This window comes from Alligator mississippiensis, chromosome 10, assembly GCF_030867095.1.
Source record: "Alligator mississippiensis isolate rAllMis1 chromosome 10, rAllMis1, whole genome shotgun sequence".
NCBI lineage: Eukaryota > Metazoa > Chordata > Crocodylia > Alligatoridae > Alligator > Alligator mississippiensis.
Window position 1 is genome coordinate 62,445,758 of NC_081833.1, and position 20,274 is coordinate 62,466,031.

The following is a 20,274-nucleotide window of genomic DNA, read 5'->3' on the forward strand; positions in this document are numbered from 1 at the left end:
ATGGAAAGTATTTTTCTTGGTGAATTAGGATACTTTAAAACAGATAGTTGTGCCACCCAAACCCAATCTGCAATCTTTCTAAACCCAGGAACATCTTTCGTGCATGTGAGTGCCATTGACTTGGATGACCCTTCCACGCCAAATGCCAATTTACAGTATAAAATACTCACTCAAACTCCACGCCAACCCTCAGAGAACATGTTCGAAATAAACTCGAGGACAGGAGCTGTTTTTTTATCCGCAGAAGGTAAGGTACAGCTCTGAAGTTTTGCCTTGTTTGTGCTGAAGTATTTGAATAATTATGGTTTTGAAAGCTTAAACTGACAGAAGTTGGTTACATAAGAACTTAAGAATTGCCATTTTCTGGGTCAAACCATAGGTCCACACAGGGGCTGAGAGCAGATGCTGAAAGGAGAGTGAACTGTGTATGACTAGGGTTTTTTCCCACTGTTCCTCTCTCACTCGCATTTAAGGTCTATGAAGTTCTAATTCAGAGGGTGTATCCCTAACTCCCAGGCACAATAGCTACTGATGCCTCTTTCTTCTAAGAATTTATCCAATACCTTTTTGAATCTAGCTAAACTACCGGCTTCCACAATATCTGGGGGGAATGAGCTCCACACCTTAATTACATGTATGTGGAAAAAATACTTACTTTTGTTCATTTTAAACTTACTGAGTGCATCTATAGGTGATGCTTTACTGGGCAGTAGTGTAGTTTACCAGAGCAAATGCAAGTAGCACATTGACCTGTGATTAGTTATTGCGCAGTAGCGCTCGTGTAAATGCCTGACTGGGAGCAAAGCTGCTCCTGGTTGGCCAGCAGGGGGTGGGAGATTGCTCCCTGCTCCAGGAGCTGCCTGCTGCCAGGGCAGGCTCTGCCACTGGAGTCCAGGCAGGGATTATATCCTCTTGCCCTGGCAGCAGGGAGCTCCAAGCCCCCTGCTCTGAGATGGCGATTCGGGAGTCATCCTTATCTCCCAGCCCCCACTTCGCCATCACAATCAGGAGCCCAGGAGGTGGGGATCCTTATCTCCCAGCGCTGGCCCCACTGTCATGAAGCTGGCTGTGGGAGATAGGGATCTCCCAGCATTGGACCCGCAACCACAAAGCTGGTACTGGGAGCTCCCTGTGGGCAGGGGCTGGGAAGCCTGTTCCAAGTGATCATGGAGCTGAGTGGGGAACAGGCTTTCCAGCCACCACACTGCCATTGAGGAGTGGGGGCTAAGAACTGTCCCAGTCAGGGGCAGGTCTCAGCCCGGTGTGCCAATGGGACAATCAAGGCACAGGGTTTGGAAAGAGCTGCAGGGGTGGGGCAGGTCCCAGCCCCCTGGCCCAATCTGCTGGTGGGGCAGCTAGCAGGGTGAGTTCAGGGTAGGAGGCTGGGACCTACCCCTCCCCTGCAGCTCTTTCCAAGTCCCCTGCCCTGATCGGGGAGCTGGGACCTGGACCTCTCTACTGCTGAGATAGGGGGACATTAGTCCTGTCCAGGCAGCAGGCAGCCCTCCGGGGGCAGAGTGCAATGTCCCAGCTCCAGCCAGGACACAGCTGTCTCCTGGCCCTCTGCTCTCTGCCAGGCCCTGGGCTAGCACCTGGGGGAGCCTAGAACTCCCCCTGGTGGCAGCAGGGGCCCACTGCAGTTTCCTGCCATTAGCAGTATATCTGCTCCCACTTCCCTGCATGTGTGAACACCTGCCTGGGGGTGTTTACTTGCAAGTAAACTGTTCCCAGATCTAATGCACGTGTAGACACACCCACTACCTACGAGTTTCATTTTGTAATCCCTAGTTCTTGTATTGTGGGAGACAATAAATAATAAATCCCTATTTACTTTCTCTTCACTATTTTGCAAACGCTTATCACGTCTCCCCTCAAATGTCTCTTTTCTAAACTGAATAGGCTTAGTCCCTTTAGTTCCTCCTCCTCATATGGAAGACCTTCCATACTGCTAATTATTCTTGTTGCCCTTCTCTGTACCTTCTCTAGTTCTTCTATATCCTTTTTGAGGTGAGGAGACCAGGACTGTGATGCCAACACTACTGTACAGTAGCAGCTAAAAATAACCATGCAGCAATGGGACTGCGCAGTAATGCCAGTTACTGGGCAGTCATTTAATTCTTGCGCAATCATTTAGTAACAACTGTGCAGTCCGCTGCACATGTAGATGCACCCAGAGAGTCTGAAAACTCTCATTGCATATGAAACTGTATTGTACAGGTAAGGTATTCCACTGAAAAACCTTTTAGAGGGTCAAATTCCTACCTACCAAAAACGTAATAGTCTGAAGTAACCAACCCATTACAGAATTCCTTCTTCAGTTTTTGTATATACACAAGTCACTGTTACCTTCCACATCTTAAGAAAAAGTTTTCTGCAGACTCTGTTTCCATTTTTAAGTCATCTAAGGAGTGACAATCTAATCCCATGGTATGACTCAATTTAGTGGCACTCCACCATGATCTTGATAAAGTTGCATAGACCTTTTACCAGTCTAGGCAGACATCATCCCCAGGCTTTCAGGATAACTAAGTACAGATGTTAAAAAGCCCCTGGTGGAAGCACTCTAACTTTATTGCACTTTACACAAAGCACAGTAAGTTAGAGTGGGAGCCAACTGAACAGACGTTCGCTGCTTGATGGGGGGCTTGCAGCCTGCCCACATGGGCTGCTGGGAGTGCTCCCATGTACCTCCCAGGAGGATGCCAGAGCAGCTCCTCTCACCAGCCTAGCCCCCTGCCAACTGGCAATTGCCAGCAGTGGCTGGAGGAAAGAGGGGGGTGAACAGAGCTATGAGCCCCCCCCCACTACTGGCTGGCTGGGATTGGGGGTAGGCCAGGCCTGTTGGGGGGAGCTCTCCCCCCTCCCACAACAATCTCTTGACATCTGCAGCCAGCAGCCAGCAGCTGCAGTAGGTGTGGCCCAGCCAGGGCTGCTACAGATGATGGGCTCTGGGGTCTGTGTCCCTGCAGCAACCCCAGCCAGGCAGTAGCACACTGCTGCTGCGGGGGCAAGAGGGAGGCCTCTGAGCCCTTCCCCTGTAGACCCACCCTGGCCAAGCAGTGGTGCACTTCAGCCCGGTGGGGATAGGTGCTAGGAGATCCCAGTTTCCTTCCCCCACAGCCCTCTGTCCTGCCCTGGGTTGCAGCATGCCAGCCAGTGACAGTTGAGGGGTTGTGGGCAGGACTGGCCCTGCACTCAAGCACAGCACAGGAATGCTGCCCAAGGCTAGAGCAAAGCCCTGCGCAACGCCGCCTGGGATAGCAACAATCGCATTTTAACTTAACCCTCAATAGGATCTGTCATAGATAAAGTGCTCTAACAGAAAGTGTTTTAGGTTAGTACACATCCATCCAGGGTTAATTTAGGGCTCAGACAGAAGTGACAATATTCACCTGATCTGGCCACAGAAAGCAGTCTATAGCCATGACCAAACACAAGTGAATGGCTGCAGACCACTTAAAAATAATGGCTATTTAGCAAAAAATCTGAACCTTCATTGCATGAGGGGTCAGAGGAAGACATTTCAAAACAGAGCATCTTCGGTAACTTGTATCCGCACTGCCTCCTAACCTCGAGCTGATCTGCTGCTGGTGGAGCCAAATTCAGGGGGGCTAGAGTGCTTGCTGTCAGGGGGGCACCAGCGCTCTCAGGGGGGGCACATGCCCTCCCGTGCCCCCCGCCCCACCATGTGACCTCTATGCTCGAGCTGTTATCCAAATAAGAGTGGGGAAAGGGAGTAGAGGAAGTTTGGTCTGGGTTTTTTTCAGCTCTTGCTGGAGAGTAGGGAGGCTTCAATTCACCCACTCCACCCTCTAGCGCTGGCTGGAGAACCCCTAGAACAAGATCCTTCTGCTCCCTTTCCCCCTCGCATTCTGAAAACAGCACAGGTTGGTAGGGGGTAGGGCCATTGCTAGGCGAAATTGGCTGCAGGTTGCAGCCAGAAGTTAGATTCCCCTCTACCCTGGACCCACACTACAGTGAAGGGGAATTGCTGTAAGTCAGAACACTTCCTGCAACGTTTTCTCAGTGACAGAGGGGAGCTGCACTTCTGTCTGAGCCCTTAGAGCAGGATCTACCATTTTAAAACACGTTATATGCCATGAATGTCTGTTCTGTTATGGCTATAAAGTGCTTTCTGCATGCTTAAAGCACATTAAGCATAATGTCTGTATCCACCCTCAGCTGGTAACATACTGCCTTTCACTTGGGCCACCAAATGACATTGCCATCATTCTGCAAGAAGCCTTTTGGTCTCACAGTTCTCTATCTGACTTGTAATTATAATCTTTTCTGTGTGCAACCAAGTTTTACTTTGTAGTAGATTTTTCTGAAGTTGCAGACTGTAAAATGGAGCTGGGCACTTGCACATTGTTATCCTTGAAATATACAGCCAGAAGCTTTGTGTACACCCACGCCATGCATCACCAATAATGACAGGTTGTAGTCATTGTTTTCTTATGTAATGAAAAGTCTTTCTGAAATTCATTTTGTGCACCTGCCATCACTGTGCACTGGATGTGAGGTTTTCTAAAGACTGAGTCCATATGAATGCAACAGCCATAGATCACTTGGGAAAGTGCAACTTAATAAAGGCAGTACAAATGGATAAGGGATTAAATCAATCTACAGATTTTTCCAAACCCATGATTTGATTTATGGCACAAACTGTGCCTATTATTTAATGGGGTCCTTCCCAATTGACTCAAAGGAAAAGCAACATTCATAAGAAATTCTAGAAGAAAATTGAATGATGCTAAATGTTGGGAAGAGAAGCCTATAATGGGATAAATGTCTCCTCCTCATCCACAATAGCATATCCAGCTCCAGAGCTTTTTTCTATATATGCTATTACAGCAAAAGGATATGAGTGTCATCTTACAAGGATCTGCTGTCACAGACTTTTCTTTTTGTTATAATTGCCACATGTTGCCAAAAAACCTGTCCAACCAAAGACAGTGTTTTGCAATTTTAATTAACTTAAATTAATTTTTAATTAACCAATAGATATTTGTAGAGCAAAATTTCCTCAAAACACAAGTATTAAATATAGCATCTAGCAAACAACAACAGGATGAAACAGAAAAAAATGGTGGAGTCTGACTTTCAGTACCCTGCAAAGATGCACTGATGTTAAAAAAAGGCACACAAATGTTTGTCTACATTGCAAATGGAGGTGTAATGATTAATTAGTCCCTTATGCATGGTACTGCTATAGGCATGAAGTAAGTGCACATAACTTAAGTGTGCAAAGGCAAGTCCTGTGGTCAGAAATTGGTCTTTGATGTTACTTATTGCATTTCTTATTACATTTTCAAATACTAGATATCAGTTGCTACAGTATCTAAAGTGCACTTGAAGGCAAACCCAAGGCTAAGATAGTAACACTAAATGTTTCCATGAGAGAGGGGTTCAAGAGCTGCCTTAAAAAATAGTCATGGCTCATCTCTTAAGAGAGCACTTGTTTCCACTGTAGATAAAGACTAGAGGTCACTGGAAACCTCAGGAAACATCGGGACCAACTGGGGGGACAGCAGAGAGCTGGGAATCATTTGCTTCACTTATATAAGTGCTCTGTTTTAAGTAATCAGTTAAAATATGCAAGTCAAACCCAGCAAGGACCCCAAAACAAAAAGGGTTCAGGTGAAACAAGGCCTATAGGTTTAAGGAGAGGTTAATTTTAGTTTTGTTCATAATGTGTCCAGAATACATTTCTAACAGAATGGACCTTCACTGCACTATAAGCAGTGTCATTATAAGGCACAGCATCCATAAAGCTGAGCCTGTAGTCAGCAGGCTGAAGAACAGAATAGTGCACATAGGGTAAGCTGGCACATTATGTAGATGGGCCCAATCAGAGGGGAAGAGGGTGGTTCTTTTCTATATTTCCAGCAACAAGATGTCACCTGCTATATTGCATGCAGCACAAGTCAGTTCGTCCTGGGAAATTTGTTCAACATATCACAGGTAAGTGATAGCAAATGTAGGTTAAAGCCATGACTTGAACAAAATGGATAGTTTGACTAGAATATGTTCCCATATTACTACTCCCTGTTTTTCCTTCACTTGCGTCCCCCTGGAAGACATCTCCACAGGGAACATGCAGTAAATGCGCATCTCTCTTCCTTGGGAGGCGCATCTCTCTTACTTGGGAGGTGTTACAAGGTCTGCAAAAGCGGTATGTAAAAATATGGCTGATTAGGTTCTCTTATTTTGTAGGTAGCTCTTTATTAAACTCATCTGAGGTCAGCAATTATCAACTAATTGTGCAAGTCAAAGATCTGGGGAATCAGTCTCTGGGGTATCGTGCCCTAGCAACAGTGGAAATTACAATTGTGGAGAACACTTGGATAGCCCCAAGTCCTGTCCTCCTTCAAGAAAACCTGAATGTGACCTATCCAAAAATCATTTCACAGGTGAGTGAAGAGGGCAGTTTGCAAAAGCAGGAGACTCAGGACAGCAGCGTTTGCACAGCTCTTTCAACTGTTTCAGAGAAGTCATAAGCTGGGCTTTGATCCTACAAACTCTTAGGCTTAACTTTAGACACATGAATGACCACTTCCATCAGTACTCAGCTCACGTATGCACCTGAAGAAGCGCAGGCATGGTCTGTAACTTCCATATTAATGGCAGGTTAAAGTAGTCTGGATGCTCTAAAAAGCAGGCTGATTTTAATTGGGAGCGCAAGAAGCATTATTGCCACATGATCTTAAGTGATGGCTGATAAACATGTGTTTCATCCAGTATTAAAAACACTTACTCTCCTGTTTCACAGGCTAAAGTTTCTATTTATTTATGTCACTGAGTCTTACAATTCAATACCAGACTTTTCCATTCATCCCCCTACAAAGAGAAAGCTCTCATATTGCTGGATTGTCCCTGCTTTTTTTGTCCAAACCTGCCTGACTTGCCGGTAAAGCTCTCCCTATTCCAGCAATAACAGAAAGACGGCGTAGTCTAATGTACAGAAACCTGTTGTTGTTCTGTTTACTGGAACTCCAAAGGGAATCCCTCAGGAATGAGAGGATGAAGAGGAAATTAAAAAAGGCTGCTTAAAATAACGTTCTTATTTTAAACATAGCTCACGGATTGCACTCTGTCCCTTGTGGCAAGTCAAGTAGTGCAGTAAGGGAGCTTTGCGCTCACGTGACTGCATCTGCATAGTTTGGGAATACAGTCATATGGCTTAAGAGGCACCAAATCTAAACAAAGTCACCCAAGAAACACATTAGTGCTAACATAAACAAAGCAGCTGTTTAAATTAGCATGAGGCCTCCGTAATGGCTTCTGTTATTTTGAGACCTGATGAAGTATTACACACATCCCATTTATAACAGTTACCTTCTACTTTCTCCTTGTTAGGAACTGTTTTGCACCCACGGAGCTGAAAGGGTTTATGTCTTGTAAAAACAACTGACAGGCTATATTTCACCCAGGCTGCACAGTCTAAACACAAGTGTTTGTAGCTACATTTCCATGGCAACAGTAAAAAATGCAGTTATAATTTTCTCTGAGTTTGCTTGTTCACCTGCCCTTATAATAACTCCCTTAAAATTGTTTATTGCTTTTCACCAGTGCGATGTTGTAGGTATTTTTAGCTTCAGTAATTTAATTTTGGATTTAAATCAATCTGAAAATGATTTAACTTTTGCTTTGGCAAAGTATATCAGGTAAACCTTTTGCTTATTTGATTTTGTTTTGGCTTGTTAGAATATACAGATTATTCTATGTAACTTAAAGGAAGTCTGTCCCAAAGTTTCAGCTTAAGTTATTTTTGGCTAGCAATTGAAACATTATTAGCCATTTTGAGTTTATGCAACTGTTTCTGGCTGGGATACGGCGGGTATTTGGAATCTCTTGTCAGCAGCCAGATTCTCAATTTGATCTTAAAATGCATTTTACTGAAGGGTCTCAAAACACGTTCATAAACAAGCATTCAAAATTTGCAGGCAGAAGGTAAGCAAGAATGTTGTCCATTTTACAGGAACTGTAGCACAGGCATTAATGATGGCCTGACATTCAGAAGTGATGAGCACTTACAGCCTCAATTAGATTCAAAAGGAGATGCTCAGTTTGGAAAAAAAAAACAAGCTATAAGTGGCTTGTTAATGGACATACCATGAGTTTGACAGAAATGAGACTACAGCCCAGTATTTTTGATTCATGGAGTCATGCTGTAGTAGCAAACCACATCTCTAGCATTTTCAGATAATATAAATATAAATAAGTTTTTTTTCTGGCAAATTTCATTAGTTTGCTTTTTAGCTACATCTGCTTTAATGGCAGTTGTAGCTACTATACTTGGGCTAGACGGTCAGAACAGTGCTGGTTTCTCCAATTCTCACCCCTTTATCTACCTTCTTGAAAAGATGAATTTGATATTTGTGAAAGGTGCTGGGCTGATACAGCCATAGAAAAGCATTCTGTGTTCATCATCCAAACAGATAAAAGCAGGGGTGGCAATAGTACAAAACTACCCCACTTTGCACTGAACTGAATGGATGAGTTTAGAGGTGGGAGGGTTGTTCATTTTCTATGTCTAGTCACTCTCCTATCTCTTCTGGGGATGCTAACAAAGGTACCAGGTATTCATTATTGTGCTGGTGGCTTTAGGTGATGGTCAGGTGTTCACTGGGACCAACTCACATCCTCAGTGCACTTTTTGGGGATGGAACGACAGCATTTCAATATCGCTGCTATTATTGCTCCTTGGAACTTGGTGTGCTTCTCCTTTGTGTGAATGTTTGTTCCCTTGATTCCAGGTTCGCTGGAATAGCAGAGAAGTCCATTACTCTCTGAAAAAGAATTTCCCTCAGGGTCTTTTTTCAATTGACCCAGCAGGAAACATCTATGTGACACAAGAGCTAGACAGAGAAAGTCAAGCAGAGGTAAGCATGAATGGAGGGATTAACCAGTCAGAAGCTTTAGCACAGCTCCCTTAATAAGCACTTAGAGATGTGGTAAAGGAGAAGATTCCCTTGCTAATTATTCACCAACAAAATTGCATGTATGTAAAAAGAAGAAAGAGCTTTAAACTTCGGGCCATGAGACAAAGGCACTCAATACTGTAGTAGCTAAGCACCAGTGGATATTGTCTTCAACTCGGGGAGGTAGGGTAATGCTATTACACATTTTACAGCTGGAAAATCAAGGCATGAGGTAAGGTTAAGTGACCTGCCTAAAATGACCGAACCAGGATTTATGGTAAACCCAGTTCTTTGTTTTACACCCTGGACTAATCTTCCTCTTCTATTAAGAATAGATTCTGCTAGTGCATCTCTACTGAGAGCACTGTGCTAGTGTAAGTAAGAGTGAGATTCGACTCCTGAGGGTGAAAATACTAATCTCCCAAATAAAAGTACGCCGGTATTTTGTTTCATCCAGATATAATATAATGGCACTAATAATATTATCTGAATTACTGAGCCAATTTTATTTTGTCCTCTACTTGCTCATACAGTTGTTCCCACTGAGCTCATTTTGAGATCTTCAGCCATACTAGTTTCAGTCATTATCCCAATGAGTCCTGTAAATATCAGTAATAGTAAAGGGTTCAGGCTTTGGCTCACTGAATAGAAGGGGGGCAAGTTATGGGCCATTCTATATAGCAGTGAATCCTCAATGTAGGTAGAGGGTATAGATGGCTGCCTGGGACCATTCCTGAGCCAAAGAGATGTGAGGGGCTGGAATATGGCTACGCATAAGCAATAAGTGGATGCAGTTACCTTCTGGAGTCTCTTCTGAATTTGCCCTCCAGTAACCATTTGGATGTGGAGCTCAGCCTAACTAAAGGATATGGCCCTTTGTCTTTAGGTTAATAGGAAGCAATGCCCTGACCACAATGCTAAGTGTCAAGCTTTTCCAAGATGAGGCAGAATAGAAGCTGATGATTTTCCAGTGATATGAGAACACATGGCCTTAGGTATTTATAGAAAGACCCCTGGGACTTCCATATATCTGGACTGACTTCAAATCAGCATCTGGGTGACTAGCATCTATTTTTTACTATCAGCAATATGAGTTTTAACTTCAAGCTATAGATTTTCATCTCTGGAACATAAAGAAGCTGGGAGCACTACATGCAACTGGTTTGTAGCTTTGACATGAGGTTTGAAGACAGTTATAAAAATAAACCTTTGACATACTATCATTTGAACAGTGCTAAATAGTTGCCCGTGCACTTTTTAAACAGGGTGCTATTGTGGTCTCACTCAGTGACTTACTATTCCAGAGGTGATTGTGTCTTATGTTACAGAGAGAAACACATTTTGGTGAAGCTTAGTAGGGCAGGTATACAAAAAACTTACCACAAGACAAAAGGGTTTTACCGGACAGCAGTTGCTCTGCAGTAGCTGTTTGTCTGGATGCTCCTAACCCATAGTAAGAAGAAGCTGAGCTCAGGTAGTTTAGCTGTCAGTGAAGTAGAATAAGAGCAGGCCCACCAGCAGTTACTACTGAGTAACTGATGCATGGAAAACTGTGTTCATGTGTCCATACCCTTAGTTTCCAAATGAAACTGCTGTTTATAGTACCCACTGTCATGGTCCATAGGCAGCACACAGTAATATAAGAATTAATTTTTTATGGATCATTTCCCCCAGCTGGAGGGACAATCTGTAGGGAGGAGGAAGGAGAGAGTTTAAACAGAGGACCTTTGTTGGAAAAAGGAGTAAAGGAGAAGGCTTTACGTAATCCAGAAAGAACCTTACTGAAAAAGTGCTGTACAGCATAATAATGATAAATAGTGGGTATAATTTAACGTTGACATGTCCTTGTTATAATTCTAAAGAAATTACCGCATTTTCTACTAAATACTATTGGCTTTTAGTTTCAGTTCTTTATAACTCCCTTTTACTTTACAGAATCGTATAGATTACATCTATATTTCACTCACCAAGACTTTCCTTAAGAAAAAATATAAATATTTAGTTCTGCTAAAATGAATAAAGTTGGTAAAGCTGATTAATTATGCATTTTCTTATGAATCAATTTGAATATTATTAGTATGAGATTCAAGTTTTTGCTGAGAACCAGGATGGCATGCTGTACAGTGATCCACTACTGCTGCTGCTAACAGTGCTGGATGAGAATGACAACATGCCAGTCTTCACCCAGGATGTTTATCAGGTAGCAATTGAAGAGAACACAGCCAAAGGTAAGAGCTGCCCTTATGCAGCATCACAGGTTGTTAAACTGTTATGGTGGCCAACATATGGCTGGCAGGAGTGATGATAATATGATGCTTAGGGTCCAGCTGTGCAGTTCTTACCCAGGAGAGACTTCAATGAGAGGCTTGCCTGAGTAGGAGCTGCAGGGACAAGTCCATTAATCAGGCCTACACATGAGGCAGAAAGTATAATTAAAATATTCATAGATTTAAAGCCAAAAGGGCCATCTCATCTAGTTGACCTAGTTTAAAAAAAACTCGCCCTCCCAAAAAGCCAAAACAACCCACACCCTCAAGGAAAGGCTAGGAGGAGACCTTGTTCCTGTAAGTCATTTTGTGAGCAGTTTCGTGATGCAGGTCTTGACCAACTAAGCTCTCACTTTTTTTTCACCTCAAAACAAGAATAATTTCTCATGTTCCCCTTTTTCTAGATTGTTGTTTCTGTTGCACCATCATGAGGATGTAATTCACTCTCATATTTATTAAATTCTGAGTATTAAATAGATGTTGTCCCAAACTGCAGATCCAAACACATTGAGTTTGGGAAATGTTTGGATCTGGTTCTAATCTTTGCAGATTGAGCTATCTCTTATAGGAAACTAACAATCAAGACTTGCACTTCTTTTATAAAGGCAATTTTTAATTGCTTTGGTAATGGTGCCTTACTTTACTGGGAATCAGTGATTTTTTTTTTTGTGTCGTGTGTTCAGGGAGTGAGATCATCACAGTCAAGGCAGAAGATATTGATGACCCAAATACTAACAATGCAAAAATTGTATATGAAATATTAAGCCAGAAGCCTCAAGCATCAACTGGCTTTTCATTTCATATTGGCAATGAAACTGGAATAGTAACACTTCAGGACTCTGCCCTGAACGCCAGTGCTGTGAAGCAGTACCATCTCCTTGTTCTAGTGGCAGACCTTGTTGGGCACGAGGGCGGTAAGTCTGCTTACAGATCATAGCCTCTGGTCAGTGGTTTATCATCAGGCAACAACAATTCCTAATGTTAGAGAAACTCATCTGAAGCTGCCACTCCCTCAATTCAGTACAGTGATCAAATTGCACACAGCATGAAATTGTCACAATATTATGTACCCCTTCCAGGGCTGAAATTCAATAGGTTCAGAAATGGCTGTTATTCTAGGGAGTAACTGTTCAATATAGTGGGCCCTTCACTCATACCTATTTAGCCAGAGGCCCTTCACACACACCTATATAACCAATGGCTGTCATGGCCATTTGGATTCGGAGTACATATTTATTATTCTGCCCACTATGATGAAGCAGGATGATTATCTAGTGATCACCAGTGTCACAGCCCTATTACAGCTCCTGTTCCAGCTGCTACAAGTCACAGCATGCAGCACAAGTTGTGACACTTGGTATTTCTGTAACATTGCATGTGAGGATATCAAGGCACTTTAGAAATACCGTGAATCTCCATTTGCAGCACCTAGCAACAATATTTCTCTAGGAAACATTTTCCCAACTATGTATTCAGATGGCACTTCATATAACAGCAACAGCCATTTAGGAGCAACAAAACACCAGGGCATCAACCTGTTGCTAGTAACAAGCTTTAATTGAATTGAAGGCTACTTGTGAGCCTACCTGTGCAGGGGGCAAGAGTGTCAGAGTCCCTGTATTCTTCTGTACAGGATACTGGCATTGCCATACTCTGTGCAGGGCTGGGAGGAAAAGTAGATACTGGTAGGCTGCAAGGTAGACAGGCAAGGCAAAGAGTGAGCGGAGCATTAGGTCTGTCCCACAATGGGCTGACCTGTACAGCTGACCTAGTGGGGACAGAACAGGAAACTGAACCAGCTTACTGTCTCTAGGAGAAAGGCAGAAACCTGGGTCTGTCAGAACCACAGGCTGGTTCCTGCCTTATCCTTGGCATGGCAAAGGGGGAAGTCATCCAGCACTTTTTCAGGCTGGACTGTGAAGTTTCAGTCCATTTAATTTTGTGATTCTGTGGAGCAGAGGAGTATTACAAACCTTTTGTACAATTGGGTAAGATGCAGCTAAGAGCAGGTCAGTGACTTGTCCAAGGTCCTAGAACACAAGGGCCAGATTCTCAGCTGGTGTAAATCACTCTAATCAGGTCAGTGTTACTGGGTCAACAGGCACCCACTGAGCATCTGGTCTCCATTTCATCTGGTAACTAGCATGCCATGATTCCTCCCACACGTAGACTATGTTGTTAAGCACATTGCAGCCCACAGAGGAAATCACCTATCTGAGCTATCACATATCTTAGAGACATAGTACAAGAAAGGCCAGGGAAAGACTTAGAGTACTGAAGAGAGGGCAGGGAAACATTTATTTTTAATAAATAAAAATAATAAGTAAAATACTTTCTATATGTGATGGGTCTGGTGTGTGCATGAAAACACACAAGCAAATGCAGGTCATTCTGGACTTACGGAACTAATATTTTAAATCCAATTCATCGTGTCTATTCAAATCATTCAAACGTTACTCTCCTGGTTTCTGCTGTCTTTAGAGCCCAAACAAAGCTTAAATACAAACATGAGCTTATCTCTTGGCAAAAGCGCAGTATTGTAGACACAGCAGAAGGCATCCCAGATACCACCCTTTGAAGAGTGTCTGCTCCTTTTTCAGGGATTTACTTTTGGTCAAGAAATCCTAAAAGGCTCCCCTGTTTCTGTTTCCAGGTCTCAACAGCACTTGCACTGTGTTTATTACCATTCTGGATGTAAATGACAATCCTCCTGTGTTCTCCCAGACAAAGGTAATTTTCTACGTGGAAATGATTATCATGAAATCCCTGCCCCGGATAACAGCAGGTGGTTTACCATATTGTAGATCCATGACTGGGAAGGTGCAACACCAACTGAAAGACATTCACAGGCACGTGGCCCACAAAGTGATTATTGTTACAGTAGTGTAAAGGCACATGTCCTATTCTCTTGACCATTCTCTTCATGAAGAGGACACAAAATAGCTTTAACAGTCCATCCAAGAGATAAACATGCACAGTGAGAGGGTTATGAATGAATGATGTAATTTATCTGGGTATTAGAGTTAACAAGCTAAAATTAGTGGGAGTGGGCAGGTACATGCATGCTTGTGACACGTATAGCTGCATGTATGCATACATATTTTTGCATAGGTACAAGTGTGTGGATGCCTATAATTGTTTCGTATCAATGGGGAGTACATAGATGCTCGTACCTGTGTGCTGATATCTTTATATAGGTGATGGATACATTCTTGGATTGGTGCATTCAAATACGGCTTTTTTTCGGCTGGCAGCATGTGGGGGGAGAAATCAGCATGGTTTTTTGAAGAGGACTTGTGCCTCACCAACCTATCAGAGTTCTTCAAGGGTACCAAAAAGAATGTAGATCCTAAAGATCTAGTTGATACAGTATATCTGGACTTCCAAAAAGCCTTGGTCAAAGTCCAAGATCAGGGACATTGGGTTATCACAGGATTACAGGGAAGGCTTACTCATGGGTCAGAAAATAGAACGTGTATAAATGATCAGTTTTCAAAATGGAAAGAAGTAAACAGTGGGGTCCTCTAGGGATATGTGTAAGGACTGGTGCTGCTTAATGTATTCATAAATGATCTGAACAGAGTGGATAAAGAGGTAGCCAAGTTTGTAGATGATGAAATTATTCAGGGGATAAGACCTAGCTAGACTGCCAAGACCTATAGAAAGATCTCATAAAATTTAGCTAATGAGCAACACAATGGCAAATAAAATTGAATCTTGGTAAGTTCAAAGTCATGTTCATAGGAAAAAGACCCAAAATATGCATAAACAATGAAGGGCTCTACATTAAATGTTACCACAGAGGAAAGATGTCTCAGGGACATTGTGGATAGTTCATTAAAAAACATCAGCTCAGTGTTCAGCAGCAGTCAAAAAGACAAATAAAAAGTTAGGTATTATTAATAATTGAATGGTAAACTATACCTCTTTATAAATCCACGGTGCATCCATATCTTGAATACTGTATGTAGTTTTGGTTCCCACACTTCAAAATGATGATAGAAAAACTAGAAAAGGTACAAAAAAGGGCCAGAAAGTTGATCAGGTTTATGGACAGACTCCATATAAGGAGAAAACAAATAGGCTAGGAGCTTTCAAAACAAGACAGACATTCTTGAGTAGGGAATATGATAGAGGTTTACAAAATATTAAGCAGTGCAGAAAAAGTAATTAGGGACTTATTTACTATCTCTCATAGTACTAGAACTAGGGGACATCAAATGAAACTATTAGGTAGTAAGTTTAAAACTAACAAAAGGAGATTTTTTTCACGCAGAATGTAATTAACTTGTGGAACTCGTTGGATGAGATGTTGTGGAGGCTGGTAGCATAACCCAGTTCAAAAGGTATCGGTCCAGTTCTTGGAGGAGGTGTCCATCAGTAGATACGGAATACAGTACAGCTTCCTAAACCTCAAAGTGCTGAAAGCTGCAGTGGGAGAGGAGCAGAGCATGGAAAATTTTGGACATGCCCTGTTCACCTTCCCTGTTAGTATCCACAGCCACTCTGTGAAACAGGATGATGGCCTAGACGGGCCCATGTCTGACCCAGTGAATGGCATTTCTTATGTTCTAAGGCGTGAGTGGGATAGATGTGCAGGGGCGTATGCACGTATATGATATATGTGGCTCCTACATAGATGAATAGATGGTTGAAAAGATATTTGTATGGAAAAAAAACAGCTATAGTTTTCCTCCCTCTCTCACCCCAAAACAAGAGGCTACTCAGAAATCCCAACTGGAGGAAGCTGTGTGTGGCAAGTCCAGGCCCTAGGGGCAGCCATAACACTGTCTGGTGGCCACATGGCTCTTTCCCTACTCCAGCTCTGTGAGTACCCTCTCTTTTCTCCCACCAGCTACACCTTGATGGAATTAGTTAATTTGTAAAAAGGGAGGCTGCCCTAGGGTCCCAGAGCGAGCCCTCATCTTTCTGTCAGCTAGCAGGTCCCTCCCAGACCTCACTGGTCCCAGTCCTGCCCCTCCTGGTCTGTCTATGCCCCCACAGGGCACCTACTGCCTTAAGGGCTATTTGTGGCCTCCTTCCACCCCTACAGCCTCATCCAGGGCTCACAGATGTTACCAGTTATCACTTCAGGCCTCCACACCCTTGTTGGGGCTTCTGCCTTCTCAGCTTCAGCCCTTTTTATCTGGATGGGTCCCTCTCTATGTCGGCCCACTGCACCGGACCTGGTTTCTGGGCTCTAGCCCCTGTCTAGCCTTTCTCTCAGGCTGTGGGCTTCTGGCCTCACAGGCTTTGCCTTTCTCCATTTTCTGCCTGCCTGGTCCTGAGCCCTGGCCCCTGGCAGGGCTCCAAAACTGTGCATGTCCACCAGGCACCAATTGTATGTAGTTCACCCCTCAGACACCCCACTGTGGGCTAAACCCCAGTGCACCCTCACGCACCCCTCTGTGGGCTCCTCCGCCACACACAGCCTACCCGTGTAAAGCTTCAACAAAAACATAATCGCACTGGTGCTCGTAGGGCTTCCTACCTGCAGGGTCAGGCTGCCCTCAGCAACTGTCTTTATGTGCCTCTGAACCCTCACGCCTTCCTGTCAGGTGGCTCCCCAGCCACGCACAGGGGTTTCCATTTAGGCCTGATGACTAGCTTACCTCTCTGTGGTGTCTTAGTGAGCTGCTTGCAGCCCTTTGCTCCTGGGCAGCCTGGATGTCTGTCCCCGGTGCAGCTCACTGCTGGAAGCTAGCTTTCTGGCAGTTCGCCTGCTTCCTACCTGCCAGCCCAGCCTGCTGCATCATCTCTTCAAGTAACAGGAGTCTCTGGGTCCCTGTGACAGTGTGTCTATGGCTAGGGACAGACATTCAAAAAGCTGGAACCTGGGTTGATTCAATCTTTGCAGCTTAGTCTAACCTGCCTAGTTTAAATTGATTTGTAACAGTACAGACATTCCCTTTGGACTGAGGAAATGCTGGCACATGCCTGCAGTGGCTCAGGCCAGAGGCCTGGGGGCGCTAGAGCATGCTCTCAGCTGCAGGGAAGCTGTGCTGGGGGGGGGAGGGACGTGGCTAGTCCAGCTGTAGTCTTGGCTGAACTGGCCAGAGAGGGGTTTAATTCCCCGCTCCATGTCCCACTGGCAGGGACTTGAACCAGGTCTACCAGGAGCTTCCCACTTGCTGCAGCAGCAGTGGGGCCGGGCATGGCCAGACACTGGCCAGCATGGCCCCTAAGGCAGAGGGGGCAGGGAGCAGGGCTATTCCCCCCACTACCCCCAGGGGACCACAGCCAGGTCTGCCTGCCCTGACCACCACTGCTGTCACTCACTCCCTGCTTGGGGCAAGCAGTGGAAGCCCCCTACTGCCCCCTCCACCAGATAGCGGAGGGTGGGGGGCAATAACCCCTCTCCCTGCCCCCCACCTAAGAAGGCCTGCCAGCCGGCATCTGGCCCGCCCCCACCCAGCCGCTGGAGCAGCGAGGGGGGAGTGACTGTGACAGGGGCAGCAGCCACTGTCACCGTTTCCTGGAGTGCGAGCCCCTTTCCATCATGGGGACCATGCTGCAAGGTGGGAAAACCAGCTCTGGCCCCCTCCAAGCCCCGGTTTTGCCGTGCACAGTCCGCTGCAGCTCTGCCCGCCCTGCAGCACAGCGCCCATACTGGAAAGGGGCTCGTGCTCCCTGACACGAGGACAGGGGTTTCTGCCTGCACCAAGGGCCCTGCCCCCTTGCCGCTGCTGCAGCAGGGCGGGGGCATGACCAGACGCCAGCTGGCAGGGCAGAGGGGCAGTAGGGGGCTTATTTTGCCATTTGCCCCAAGCAGGGAGCAAGCAGCAGTAACGGCAGTCAGGGGCAGTGGGGGTAGAGGGGGGAATAACTCCCCACTCTGCCCCCTCTGCTTCGGTGGCCACACCAGCCTGCCTCTGGCTGAGCCCGGCACCACTGTTGCAGCAGCAAGGGGAAAGCACCCAGCAGACGCAGCTTGGGTCCATGCCAGCAGGACAGGGGGTGGGGGAATTAAATCCCTCTCTGACCAGTTCAGCCAAGGCTACTCCTAGGGCTGGCCATGCCCCTGCGGCTGTAAACTTCTTCCCTGCTCCCTTCTGGACAAGCATCTGCCCCTGCCCGTCCCTGCTCAGGCTGGGGAGCAGAAGGGCAGGGCCAGCCCTGCTTGACTGGAGCAGAGAGCCCAGCCCAGAAAGCATGCCGGGATGCTGGGGGACTGTGGCTTAATTTAGTAGGAAGGGGTTTATGACAGACATTGCATAAACCGGTTTGAGCTCAATCAGTTAAGTCTGATACTACATTCAACCAGGTTTATCACAAACCAGTTTTGGCAATACTGAAACTGGTTCATGTGCACTAAATGTCTGTTCTGTTACAGGTTTAAACTACTTTCTGATCATTTAAACTAGTTTATGTGTAAAGTCTGTCCCTAGTCCCAATGGAAGTGCTTACATTCACCTGGAGTTACAGGATTACCAACCCCTCAAGTTCAAAAATCATGGATAAGCATGTTTCCCTGCCCCCCGCCAAATCGTAAGATTGTGTTAAATAGTGTAACCTTTTAAAAATATATATATATCTGGGGTACTTTTCACCTGCCTTCTAATTTTTAAATCTTTATCAAAGACTTGGGTCAAACCTATGACATTCTCTTTCTGTAGAGGAGACCCAGAAATGTACTTTCTTTTATTTTTTAGTAAAAGCAGAGATTGTCACATCATCACCTGTCTCCAGGAGAAAAGGCTTTAAATAAAACATTAAATATCCAAGAATTCATAATGAAGGCATGATCACTGACTGCATAAAGGCTGGTTAGGAATGTATGAAATGTTCCAAAGTGATTTATGACATTCTTAAGACAGGTCAGAGAGTTTAGACCAACTGTACTAGCCTTGACAACGTTCCTTACACTGACAGCAACATTATTTTTAAAAGCCACGGTTCATTTGCTATAGACAAACTGCCCTGATTAACTGAGTACCACTTCAAAAAGAATGACAACAGATTTTTCTTGTAATTTCAATATTTCCTCCTTTCTTTTTAATACCACATCAGATATAAGGGCAAAATAAACACAGCACAAAATAGAGAAGTGATTCCAAGCTCTCTTGATTGTTATCAGGCCCATTAAGATGTTGTCAGTCTTATTATAGAAGGTGCAATGTTTGATCTCAGTTGGGACAGAATTTAAAAGATTAACACAGCAGGCTTGGAAACTTGACTCTGATAGCCAGCTGTTGAAGGAGTGCTGACATCTTATAGTGAAGCACCCTGGTGCACTAAATACGTATAATGTTACCTTGGAGCTTAAACACTTCCATATGTATACAGATATAATAAAGGCCAAGGATAGACTTTTTAGGAGATATTAGCTTAACTTTGTACCCACTGGAAACAATGGTAATATTTTCACTGACATTAGTAGAGGCAGAACTAGGCCAATGATAAGTGCCGAGTTTTTTAAATTCCTTTAATATTTATATGCGAGACCTTGCACTTTATCGTGAATGTTAATATGCTATTTCTAAGGTTAAAATAACAAATGTGTGTACAAATACTTTCAGATAAATAGTACTGGCAGGTCCCAGACCTGTCAGAATATAAAAAATGAATAGTGGAGATTCAGTATGGCCTTCAGATACCACACTAATTTATCTCATATATAAAAACTAGCTACCTAGAACAGTGCATATAGCACATCCATGAAACATATTTATGTTGTTACTGTTAATCTCCTCCTTCTTGCCCCAGTCCCTGCCTTCCCTTGTCCCAGCTGCTTAGTATGTGTGTCCTACATTTGATTCTAAGCTTGTTGGAGCATAGATAATTTCTTCTGCATCTTTGTGCAGTTCATAGCACAATATAGCCTGATCTATTTGAGGTCTCTAGACCCTATAGTACTGCAAATAATAAAAATAGCATTAATGGCCAGTTAATCAAATCCTAAATTAATGAAAGGAAGCAGTAAGATTATTGGACATAATTCATATGAACAATATAGGTACCCTTGCAAATCATAACAACTTGTTGTTTTTCTACTGCACTTAGAAGTGACATGTGAGAAGATCTAAAACAAAAATATAAAAAAACTCCAAAAAATGTCTAACTGTTCTCTCATCTTTTTTAAT

The 20,274-nt window shown here is 44.2% G+C and overlaps 1 protein-coding gene across 1 annotated transcript in view; it reads left to right on the forward strand.

Moving 5' to 3' along the window:
- Positions 1 to 20,274, forward strand: part of CDH16 (cadherin 16) — an 82,104-nt gene that overhangs the window by 29,688 nt on the left and 32,142 nt on the right. Inside the window, exons 6-11 of the mRNA XM_014595609.3 lie at positions 89 to 247; positions 6,217 to 6,413; positions 8,760 to 8,885; positions 11,002 to 11,152; positions 11,875 to 12,105; positions 13,845 to 13,921. Of these exons, the coding sequence (XP_014451095.2) occupies positions 89 to 247; positions 6,217 to 6,413; positions 8,760 to 8,885; positions 11,002 to 11,152; positions 11,875 to 12,105; positions 13,845 to 13,921 (941 nt within the window). The remainder of the gene's footprint in view (positions 1 to 88; positions 248 to 6,216; positions 6,414 to 8,759; positions 8,886 to 11,001; positions 11,153 to 11,874; positions 12,106 to 13,844; positions 13,922 to 20,274) is intronic.